Here is a 12,391-nt window from a genome sequence, read left to right as displayed (position 1 = left end):
ATTCAGAATGTCAACAGCTTTTATGACCACCTATTTAACCAAGATGCTATGAACAACTGGAGAGATACATTTTTAAAGTATTTGTCAAATATGTAATAAAATACAAATATAATTATTTTTTTCTTTCTCAGGTCACTTTATGTTCTGCTCTAAACTAGCTACAAATCGAATTTTTTCTTTTCAAGTTCTATGTAAAATGTTTAGCAACGCATGCCTTCTGGCAGCTTAAAGTGCAAGTACATGATCACAGATGTGTTAAACCTTGCACACACCAATTTAGCATTGAAATAAGCATTTTAGCATCACACAAATGAACTGTACAATGTAATAATTACCCTTACAGTTACTGAAACTCATAATCAATTGCTGAAGACTCAGGGAAGGCTGCCCACAATTTTTTTTTTTTAAATTAGTCATTTCAAGAGCCTATTGCAACTTATAGTACCTTCCTTATTCACCCTGTACTTTCTATTAGTTTTCAGTATTTTATCACAATTGGTCCAGTAATGTGTTTATCCTGAAAACTCTTTCAGCTCTCCATCTGGACCAAGATTATGCGAGCCTTATCTTCCTAAGATGATAAGGGTCAGATGTTTCTCACGCCAAGTCATGTAGGCAAGACAGACAAATTCAAAATTGTGATAAAAAAAGTTAATGGCATACATTTTCCAGCATCCTTTAGCACAGGCAAGATTACAGGGCTACTTATTAATCATTTAGAGTCAAACTAAAGTTATGTTTTTGTGCTAAAAATCAAATGGAGAAAACAACTGCCAACACATAGCATGAGGAATTTAATCACTTTATGTATCAAAAGTCCTGCACATACACTACAAAGATAATTCCTTTAAATATGCAGATGAAAAGTGACTGCAATTGTGAGCCATGTACAGAAGTGCCTACAATAGCTTCCCATAAGAGCTGGTATTTCAAACTTGCACTACCTTTAAAGTTCACTTCACCCACTTAGGAATTCTTTTTTAAATTTTTTTTTTTTTTTTTTTTTTTTCAAGTGAAAGACAAGGACTGTACCAAAGTGAGAGCCATCTTGTTCCACACACATCCCTTCACTTTCCCCCAAGAAAACAGCTACAACAGTTAGATAATGAGGTTAAAAGAAAAAGATTTCATTTTGGTTAGCTTTGCGATTGTCATTACAAAGACAGGGTAGTACAGAACTTCAGCCAGGAAACAAAGGTATGTACAGTACAGGCAGAGTGCTGGATAACCATATACCTTTATCACTTTCTCAGCTTCCGGATATCACTTAAAAACAAACATCCTTTATGGATATTGTCAGAAAGTGGTCGTATTACTCAACTGATAACTTGCTGTGTACTGGTCTTGTCTCCTTGTTATGAAATGAACTGTTTGTCTTTTTGCTCCTGTTGACACTGCAGAGAAGGCTTACTTTCACTGTTGCTAGTTCCTTATTATGTATCTTACTATTACAACTACCAGTAGTAACATATAGAATCACAGAATGGTTTGGGTTGGAAAGGACCTTAAGGATCATCTAGTTCCAATCCCCTGCCATGGGCAGGGACACCTTCCACTAGCCCAGGTTGCTCAAAGCCCCGTCCAACCTGGCCTTGAACACTGCCAGGGAGGGGGCAGCCACAGCTTCTCTGGGCAACCTGTGCCAGGGCCTCACCATCCTCACAAGGAAGAATTTCTTCCTTATATCTAATCTAAATCCACCTACTCTCAGTTTAAAACCATTACTTTTTATCCTATCACTACACCCCCTGGTAAAGAGTCCCTCCCAGCTCTCCTGTAGCCCCCTTTAAGTCCTGGAAGGCTGCTATAAGGTCTCCCCAGAGCCTTCTCTTCTCCAGGCTGGACACCACCAACTCTCTCCTCCTGTCCTCACAGGGGAGCTGCTCCAGTCCTCCCTGATAATCTTTGTGGCCTCCTCTGGACCTGCTCAACAAGGTCCATGTCCTTCTGATGTTGGGGTTCCCAGAGCTGGACACTGGACTCCAGGTGGGGTCTCCCGAGAGTGGAGTAGAGGGGGAGAATCCCTTCCCTCGACCTGCTGGCCACACTTCTCTTGATGCAGCCCAGGACACGGCTGGCTTTCTGGGCTGCGAGCGCACATTGCTGGCTCATAGGCAGTTTGCGACCCACCAATACCCCCAAGTCCTTCTCCGCAGGGCTGCTCTCCATCCACTCCTCACCCAGCCTGTCTTTGTGCTTGGGATTGCCCCGACCCCTGTGCAGGACCTTGCACTTGGCCTTGTTGAACTCCATGAGGTTGGCACGGTCCCACCTCTCCAGCTTGTCCAGGTCCCTCTGGATGGCACATCCCTTCCCTCCAGCGTGTGACCGCACCACACAGCTCGGTGTTGTTGGCAAACTGCTGAGGGTGCCTTGATCCCACTGTCCATGTCACCAACAAAGATGTTAAACAGCGCCAGTCCCAACACCAACCCCTGAGGAACATCACTCATCACTGCTCTCCACTTGGACATTGAGCCACTGACTGCAGCTCTTTGAGTGCGACCATCCAGCCAATTCCTGATCCACCGAGTGCTCCACCTGTCACATCCACATCTCCTCTCCAGTTTAGAGACAAGGATGTTGTATGGGACAGTGTCAAAAGCTTTGCACAGGTCCAGGTAGATGACATCAGTTGCTCTTCCCTTATCCACCAGCACTGTAACCCCACCATAGAAGGTCACCAAATTCATCAGGCACGGTTTGCCCTTAGTGAAGCCATGTTGGCTATCACCAATCACCTCCTTATTTTCCATGTGTCCTAGCACAGCTTCCAGGAGGATTTGCTTCGTGATCTTACTGGTCACAGAGGTGAGACTGACTGGCCTGTGGTTCCCCAGGTCCTCTTTATTTCCCTTTTTAAAAATGGGGGTCATGCTTCCCCTTTTCCAGTCAGTGGAAACTTCACTGGACTGCCACAACCTCTCAAATATGTTTGATGACATATAACATAGTGGTAATATATAAAGCAGTGACTAATACACTGCAAATCAGAGGAAAATGAACCAGCCGAAGTTTATCTAGTTCTATATAGCAGTAGTAGTGTACAAGTCTCTCAAAGAATAATTTATCCTGAAATATTTTACAAGTGTTAGAAAATTTCTGCTTGGCCAAGGTTTTGCTGAATTTGCAGATCAGGCATTCCTCATTTCAATTGCAAGACAAAATACATCTGATGTACAATCAAACATATACAGATCCTTTATAAATATCTTTATTTCTTCAACTTGAAATGCATCCTAAAACTCACTTAACTGCTAAAAACCATTTGTCCTTTACACTAGTGTTCAAACTCCTCAACACTAAACAAAAGGATCAAATGTTCATTGGAATCACATGCTTTTGAGGCTATTCATGGAGGCTACTAATGGGACAGAAATTACTACAGATGCTTTGCAATCTGGGATCCTCTTATTCATCCTACATTGAGGTAGATCCTCTTACTCATCCTACATTGAGCAGAATAAAACACTAGAAACTTTAAGGACCAGATTTGATGTATGAAGAAAGTTGTTCACAGAGTTAAATAACATGTTTCTACATAGTAATCTTTGTATAATGTAATTACAGTAACAGATAAAGTTAAAGATGCTAAGGTCATCAACAACTACTTTCTCACAGCCATTCCTAGTTTGAAGATAGAGTTTCTGGCAGATTCCTACGACTTTTGTAAGATGATTTTTTTGTAAGATGAATAACAACTCCAGAAGAGGAACCAGCCCCCAGGTGAGACAAAAAAAGTAGAGGATAACAAACACCTTATAATTCAAATTTGAGACAGAACTATGGCAGGATGAACTAATCCCTTAAACTCCTAGTATTTTGCTTCTGACTCTTCACCATTGTGTCTGTTGTTGGCTATGGAAGGAAACATGACCTTCAACCACTACCCAGGTACCTATTCCTCATCACTTTGCACTTCAGTAGGTACTTCAGTAAGTACTTCATGCCACATGAAGAGTAGTTCAAGTACACACAGCAATTTCAGAACACACACAGTTCTTCTCATACTAAGTAGTTAAGATATGGAAGTCTTTGACACCAAATTGCTTGGAGCCTGAAAGTTTATATGCTCAAAGCAAAGCAGGACATTCAGCGATGGCCTGTAAATCTGAAACCATGTCTACTTCAGAGAGTCCTCCAGCTATGAAACAGAAAAAGAAAGTACTCAGGGAAAGCAGCAGATATGCTTCCTTGTCCTTATATTCCTCCCTAGGCATCTGCTTTGGTCACTCTCAGTGGCATACCAGACCAGCTAAGCTTTGGGCTAACCCAGCAGGGTTGTTTTTACATTCTAAAGAACATTCTCTTCATACCTCTCTTCCTAAACTGTTTTGCAGTATTGCTAAGCACTATGGTAAATAACAACTATGTTCTGCTGCAGGCTTGGACCTGAAGCAAGAAAGGGGTTGGTTAGTTTGTTTTCAGTTGCAAAAATGTATCCAAGAATGTATCTCCTTATACATACACATATTACTGTAAAGAAAAAAAAGCAAACAAAAACTCTCCAAGACTGAGGAAATTCATGACACAGTACGACACAAAAATTAATTGATAAGCATAACTCGGAGAGGGGACATGATGCATCTGTACTTGGAGAATCTTTTTTGCAACCAATCCATCTTATAATATCAAAATTGTGCCACTTTCTCAGCAGGTATCCACATAAATATTTCCTGTGATAGCATTTAAAAGCAACTGAGATAATGATCAGCACTGCAACACCCAGAGATCACCCCTTCCACCTTTCCTCAAGATCCTAAACCATGGATAACTTCTGTAAGGTGGGAGCCAAGAGGACAACTCACATAGTGACTAGTTATTAAAGTCTTGCTTTCCAATTGCAAGAGAGCAAAAACCACAGACAAAAAATTTGTATAGAACACAACAGTAGAAAACAAGGTAGTAACATGAAAACAAAGAAAAGGAAAAGATGATGAAAATTCATTTTGAATCCAAACCCCTTCTCCTTGAGCAGAAAATATTCTCTAAATGCAATGTACATAATTGAGGTCACAAAACCCAGTTGCCTTCTGGATAATTACAAATACTTTTCAGAAAACCACCTATCTTCAAAAAGACAATAGAAGCTGTTTTCATTGACAGGCCCTCCCCTTTGTTTTTCAGGCAATGTTTCCCACTAATGAGTATCCAGCTGTTAATGACTTGGTTCTATACCAGAAGTTGAATTCAAAATTCAAGTAATTCTGGCAGGTCAAGAACATCAAACAAGAGCTGTAAACCTGAGCAGGTTTGCAGTATTCCAAGAGATTACTTTGGTTCACGGTTAATTTACAGGTAAATAAAGTGAAATAAGCCTTAGGCTTCATCAAAAAGTCTTCTGTCTGCCAAAACTTTAGTCTAGCCTTTTAGAACATGAGATTATTTGCCTCTTCCTACAACAGCACAGAAATAAAGAGAAATATAAAGACAAATCAACAGGAACAAAGCATCTGTCAGAGAACTTGTCACATTTAACTACTTTGGAAAACTGCTGTCAAGAGTGACTGAGCTATGGAAGCAGCAGAAGCTCTCACAAAAAAGATTTAATTCTTTCTCTTTGCTTTGAGGCTATTTGTTTCATGAAACTCACTCTTAAATGAATAAAAGCTGCACTATTCTGAGCACAGGAGAACTGTCAGTCTGTTCCAGGTATTGTTCCTTGCGCACTAAAAGCCAATATGGATACAGATTCTTCAGTTCCCACAGAGAGGATTTATTACCATAGCATTATGCTGACCTATAGTAAAAATCAAGTTTTGGTACTCCTAGTTAGCAATATCTTGAAGGCAACATAAGAATCATTGATATTAAAAGAGTAAAACATATAGTACATTCTTTGATCTTTGTGAATCTGGAAAGAATCTGGTCCCATCTGCTTTGTCCTTAAACTTGTTGGCTGTTGCCAAAATCTCACTTCACACAGCTAGTGAGATAATAAAAGCAGCAATGACCTATGAAACTGAGCATGAGAGTACTGATGATGCAATCTTAGAGTAGCTAGGCTCCTGTAGCAGCTGAATAATGGACAAAGCTTCGGAGGGGACAGGACAAAATACATAGTACATCACCAACTGGCCAAATTCTCAGCGAGTACAAAATGAACAAAGATAATCAATTCACAATTATTTCATTCCTCTCTGGTCAGGTCTGACAGCGAAAGCCCATACAACATGGGATACATTTATACTGATGACTGCTGACAGATTCTGCACAGATCTCAGTCCACTGCCTGAAGGGGATTACTGCTGTTTCCGTGCCAGGCACAGGACTAAGAACTGACAAACAGCAACTCTAAAACTAAGGAATGCAGATAAAAGTTTTCCTCCCATGCTTCTCAGTAGCACAGGAATAGTAGTAGTTGTGAATATTTAACAAGAACTTTCAAATTATGCCAAATCTTATATTTACAACATGGTTCTCAGTGAAAGGCTCTTTTGTTAGATGGAACGTTTTAGTAATTACTTACTTGAGGCAACATTTTATCATTATTTCCCCACAAAGTCAGCCAATATTTGTACATTACCACCTGTAGTTCCACATGCTCTTCTTTACAAACAAGGATTAAGTGCAGTCATAAACCACATACCTGCATAGGGGATACAGCAGCAGCTGGGGGAGTTTTCATGGGACTTGGGCTCAGGGGAGTGCGAGGAATCGTGGCAGCAGCAGGGCTTGGAACTAGCAGAAACACAGAAAAGAAGCTATCATGAGCACTGCACTGTTTTGCAGTGAAACAGGAGACTGGCTGTTATAGGGAACTCTCACCCTGTACTTCACATTACTAGTTTTACCAGATCACAACTTTCAGAATTTCAATTAGTAACTGACTGCAAAATCGTTTAAAAGTATGCCTACACATTTACCCCTCTGTAATTACATTCATTTTCTGTCTTGAATATATAATCCACAGTAAAAGCATAAGTTTACTGGGGGTGGACAAGGCTAAGGTGCAGGGTACTATTACCTTGGCAGATGTAAATGATGGCATTACTAGTTCTCTGACCTCCAAATAATTAAAGAGATGGTAGCAGGCTCCTGCCACTGAGACAAGAAAGATAAACTATATCACCTGCTCCTCCCTTCTAGTTTCCAATCAAAGTCCACAGGTACTAGATATTATATCCCAGAAATTTTGGGATTAAACAACATGTTTAGAAATCTATAGAAACAGACAAATACTGAATTAGTGAGTCATCTGATTATTTAACAGCATGATTAGACATGAATGCTGAGGAAGAAGGCAGATATTAGCTTGAAATATAAGATTAAAAAGAAGGGAGTGGGGATTTCTCATTTTACCAAACTAACTCTAGCAAGAAAGCACCTTTATCCAGCAACAGATTATAAAAACCTAAATTAACACTAGGAAAGTAAAAAACTGTAATTATCTATGAACAAAGAGAACAAGCATGGAAATAGAACCATTTACAGAATCGCCAAGTAATACAGAGGTGCTTCTGTACCTTCACAAATTTTCAGGTTATAAGCAATTAAAAGTAGATTTGCCTTGCACAGTACGGTACTGTAAGTGTCTCTGGCAATAAAGTCTACTTCAGGCCATGCCTTTTTACATCAGAGACTTAGAGACATTGGGAATTACATTCAAAACCCAAAGACCTGGCAATGGAAATATTTTAATCCATACAAGGTCTCACATGCAGTCAAAAGCCAAAACCCAAGTGTTTCTTATTTCAGGATAATTACTTCAATTCCTTATTCCGCTCATCTATAGAGAAAGACAACAGCACCTGTTTCTACAATCGGAATTACAGTAAAGTCCATTGTCTCAACAGTGAGATTCCTTTCATTTTAGAAAATATTCTCTATATCTTTTAATAGGTGATACTGGCTGGACTTTATTTTTAACTTTCATCAGCACTTTTGACTGTAAGAATATAAGTTATTAAAAGAAACAAACTCAGCTCTAGCTATTACATGGCTTTTAGAATGCTTAATTTGGCACATTAAGTTCACACTTTAATAGTCAGGCTGAAATCAGCTGTGCTTCCAGCTATAATTATGTGTGTAATATGTGTTTATGTATTTCTAATATAAGGGAGCATTGAATCAAAGCATCTAATCTAGCATATGAGTCATTGGCAATGCGACAATAAAGAAAAATAAAGACAAAAAAAGGATGCTTACACTTAACCACAGTGAATGTTCTTTAGGTTGGTTTGTTTCAGCCATCACTTATAGGTCATGACAGTACAACAAAATAACTTACCTTTGAATTAGCTAAGCCATCAGAAGTGTCCGTGTCAACATACGCAAAATCCTAACTTGGCACAGCCACTACACTGATTGAAAATAATTACCTTGGGAGGCACTGTCAAATGACTTGATGAGTGTTTTTACAGTAGGAGTTGGCTCTGAGGACGTGGATGATCTGCGACTCAGGCCCATTCCTTGTCTCAGAGCTGCCAAATCTCTCTCTACAGCATTCATGTAATTGTACACTCGACCACGTTCTTCCTCCTGCCTGAAATCAATATGCAGCCCATTTACGACATTTAAAAAACATTCTTAACATGCAAAGTCTGAAAAAAATCAACACAAATTTGAAGCCAAATTAAAATCTATGGTCCAAACTGGTCAATACATTAATGAAGTTTTCTTTCCACTGTAATTTAGAAATAAATTATCAACCTAAATTACCACTGTAAATTCTTACTGTTTGTCAGCAAGAGAGCTTAAGCACCAGGTGAAAAGTCTATCAAATCAATACTTGAAAGGCTTTATTCCTGTTCCTATCTCTCTCACACACACACGGATGGGAAAAAAAAAATATCTAGCCTTAAGAATTTCACCATTTCACATGAAAATAATCCTCCTGGAGGGGAGAATTTTGTTTCCACCTGCATAAACAGAAAGCAATTTAAATGCATACTAAGGAGGTAAGAATACATTTCTGGCATACATCTTTAGGCAGCATATGAATTCATTTTAAAAAAATAATTAGATTTTTAGTACAGAATATTTATGGTGGTTATTGTATGCAGTGTCACTCACAAGACAAGAATTGTTTGAAGCAACCTTTTTTCTACAGTCTGCAATAATTAAACATTGACTGATTTTTGCTTCAGACACTGTAACAGACTTTCCTAACACTTTCCCTCCAATACAGTAGCTACACCACTTCCAAGTAATCTGATTCAGTTGCATCTTTGTTCTTCATCTGCAGTGAATTAAATGTGAAAAGATGCTTGTGTATAGATAATAATGAATATATGGACTGGAATCAGCTAACCAATTCTACCTTCAAAAGTGCAACTGTAACCTCAAAGGTTCCCTTGCAAGCAGTAATTGAACAATTACAATTCTGGCTGAAATACATTTACTAAGAACAGTTCATATTACTTAGTTTGGTGATCTTACTTCAGATAAGATATCTTAGACCCACCACTCACTCATCCAGGTAACCTGCTATTTGCAGTACAACCAGTCTGCTCTTCCTACCATCATTCTTTCTCCAAGCTTCATAGCCTGCATTATCTCATCCTACTGGATGCTGGGTTAAGTGTAATGTATCCTATAAAAGCCCATCCACATGGAAAAGAACTGTTTAGTATCTACATGTCACAAACATCATTACTGGAATTGGAAGGTACACACGTATTCAATCCCTAGAGACTACGTAGTCAGGACTCAAATGGTGCTGTCCAAGATGTTCCTATTCTATGGATTTGAGGACTTTAATACTTCTGAAAGACATATAACTCAGTTTCTAAATAACTCTAGCGCCTAATTCAAGCCACAATACATCACAGTTTCAAATTTTTTTTATTAAAAATGTTTTTATACACCAAGAATCTCTAATTACTCCCAGAAACAATTATCAGTGGAAAGAAAACAGTACAAGTTATATGCAGAACTAGATGAAGGTTTTTTCTCAGATAAAAATCCAGCTGTATTTTTAACCATACCAAAAGCCTTGGCTGCTAGTAGGTATATTACTGATGGTACAGAAGAGCAAACACTGCTTGTTTTTCACACTGAGGGGAGTTAAATCGTGTCCAGCTGTTAAATGGGAAAAATCCTTCACTTCAACCTGCAGAAGCGCCAAACTGAATATTCTTGCATGGATTAAGTACACAGTATAAACAAACAAATATTGTTCTTATATGTTTACCTATTTAAACCCCTGAAAGCCTGAGTAAAAGCAGCTTGTCAAAATACATATCCTCACAGTGAGAGGATTTACAAACTTCTGGAGTCTCAATAATAGTTAAGATACCGGATTTCCAAAATTGTACCTCCCCCTACAAAAGAGACAATATCCCTGTTGTCTTTTGCATACTTGCGTGACTTTATTTCCTCCAACTCTTTAGTGAGCTTCTCATTTTTCTCCTGAGCTTCGTGTAATCTACGCTTCAGGTCTCCTATCTCTTCCTGGGCCTCAGACTTTATATCATTTGCTATAACCACTGCAGTCTGCAGATCAGCCTGGAACTGACGCCATTCTGCTGACTCCTCCTATACGTAAATAAAACTTTAAATTGAAAGCAGCAACAAGAATTTTGAAGTTAAAAATAAAAGTTATCCTTATTATTCATAGTTTCCCTATGTTGTTACAGGAAACAATTTACAGGCATGATAAAGGCCCTCATGTCTGGCATTAGGCACAACCTAACTTACAAGGTAAATTGAAGAAGTTTTTCTGGAAATAACTAGACTTTTAAGGTCATGATTTTTTTTATTAGAAACAAAAGAAAATTTTCAAAGTGGAAAAAAAAATTATTATTAAACTACACATCAGAAGACACAGGAATGTTTTCTCCTAAAGTCCAATGCCATATCTTTACGACACTGAGAATTTTTCAGAAGTTAATTCTTTAGTGTCTGTAGGTTAGTAAATATATTCCCATATGATGCCTGTCTCTCAGAATCATTATTTTAATGGTATTATATCTAACCATATTACCTTTTCACAGCTAAACATGCAGGCCTTATGACACATTCCAAATTTACATTTTTTTGAGTTTTTAGGTTTTAACCTACCCGGAGTCTCCTGTGAAGATTCTTTATCTCTCTTTCCATGTCATGCTTTTGGTCCTGAAGTTTTTTAACTGTATCTGGAAAGAAAGTCAAATTCTCTGTGAGATATTAGTCAGGGATCTATTTACTTAAAAAAGAGTAACTGAAAAAACCTGCAAATGCTTTCAAAAACTTACTCAGAAAAAACATTTTTATAACCAGTGCCATCTGGAGAAAAATACTATGAGCAGAAATAATTTGACAGAACGTGTCGATAGGTACATATTTCTCCATAACTAGTGAGGTGAACAGCATAAGCAAACTCAATTCTTAAACAAATCCCAGTCTCTTCTCTACCCTTCACAATCTTAAAATGACAAAGCAATAAGAAAGAGCAGGTAAATTAGGTAGGTAATTTAACATGGATGGATCCTAAAAACATGGATGTCTGGGGGCTTTCTCTCTTCAAACCTAAGCTGCAGCTACACGAAGCCTTTGATTCACAGTTTATTACCTGCCACAAAGCAGCTGACATTACACTCACAGCCATGCCTTCAATGGGGATAAAATTCTAGTTGTCCTCAAGAATCTTACGTTCTTGTCTATCAAGCCACTATCTGAAGTTGAAGCAAGCTGTATTTACAGCAAGGGACAAACAGTCTATGAGATCATATTATGGAAGAGATGGTCCCCTAAATCTGCCAGCAGCTGTACAAAAGGGCATGCAGCTTGATCACTACCAACTCCTCATGTGGCACCTGACTGCAATTATTATTAATTTCTTACTTCATTCAATACACAAGGACAATGTGATTGACTACTCCATTCTTACAACTAAGCAACTAACGAAGAACAACACAGCATAAATTTCTAATTAGTGTGTCACTTCACTGATCCTTGGATTCTAGGGTGTTTTATTTCTATAGCATCATGTAGGTATTTCCAAATTGTGAAAATGATGGGCCAACTGAACACATCTTTTTGTTCAGGTTCATTTTTCCAAGACCTGCTGGGAATAAATATTTTTCCTGTATACTAGCAATGCTCTTTCCACAAAAAGATTGAAGGTGCCCAATATATTTAGGCTGTTCAAAATACAAAACCCTGACAAAAATCTATGGAACTGCATAATAAATGAATAGTCAGAAGACAGGTATATATGTTCATACAAACAGATAGATACAGTAAAGTTTTGTGGCTCTCATTTTCTAAGAAGAAAAAACTTTCCAGTTCTTTTATTTGGGTATCAGGTCTCAGGAAAACCATTAAGCCAGGGTTTATTCAAAGTCATTTTTCTACCAGTACCTACCAATGTCCTCCCAAGTAAGCCTATACCTTCAGTACTCCTGCTATTTTGTTTAAGGGCTATTTTTAACAATAAAAGTGAGGCTATAGCATGCTAAATAGAAAA

General features: G+C 38.3%; 1 protein-coding gene across 1 annotated transcript in view; it reads right to left on the bottom strand.

Annotated features, from left to right (window-relative positions):
• Positions 1 to 12,391, bottom strand: part of SPECC1L (sperm antigen with calponin homology and coiled-coil domains 1 like) — a 73,765-nt gene that overhangs the window by 29,995 nt on the left and 31,379 nt on the right. Inside the window, exons 6-9 of the mRNA XM_074886812.1 lie at positions 11,005 to 11,078; positions 10,304 to 10,479; positions 8,322 to 8,485; positions 6,590 to 6,681 (exon numbers count right to left, since the gene is read on the bottom strand). Coding sequence (XP_074742913.1) covers positions 6,590 to 6,681; positions 8,322 to 8,485; positions 10,304 to 10,479; positions 11,005 to 11,078 — 506 coding nt within the window. The remainder of the gene's footprint in view (positions 1 to 6,589; positions 6,682 to 8,321; positions 8,486 to 10,303; positions 10,480 to 11,004; positions 11,079 to 12,391) is intronic.

The sequence above is a fragment of the Strix uralensis genome, chromosome 17, assembly GCF_047716275.1.
Source record: "Strix uralensis isolate ZFMK-TIS-50842 chromosome 17, bStrUra1, whole genome shotgun sequence".
Taxonomy (NCBI): Eukaryota; Metazoa; Chordata; class Aves; order Strigiformes; family Strigidae; genus Strix; species Strix uralensis.
The sequence above is the reverse complement of the archived record's forward strand: the minus strand, read 5'-3'. Positions and strand labels throughout refer to the sequence as shown.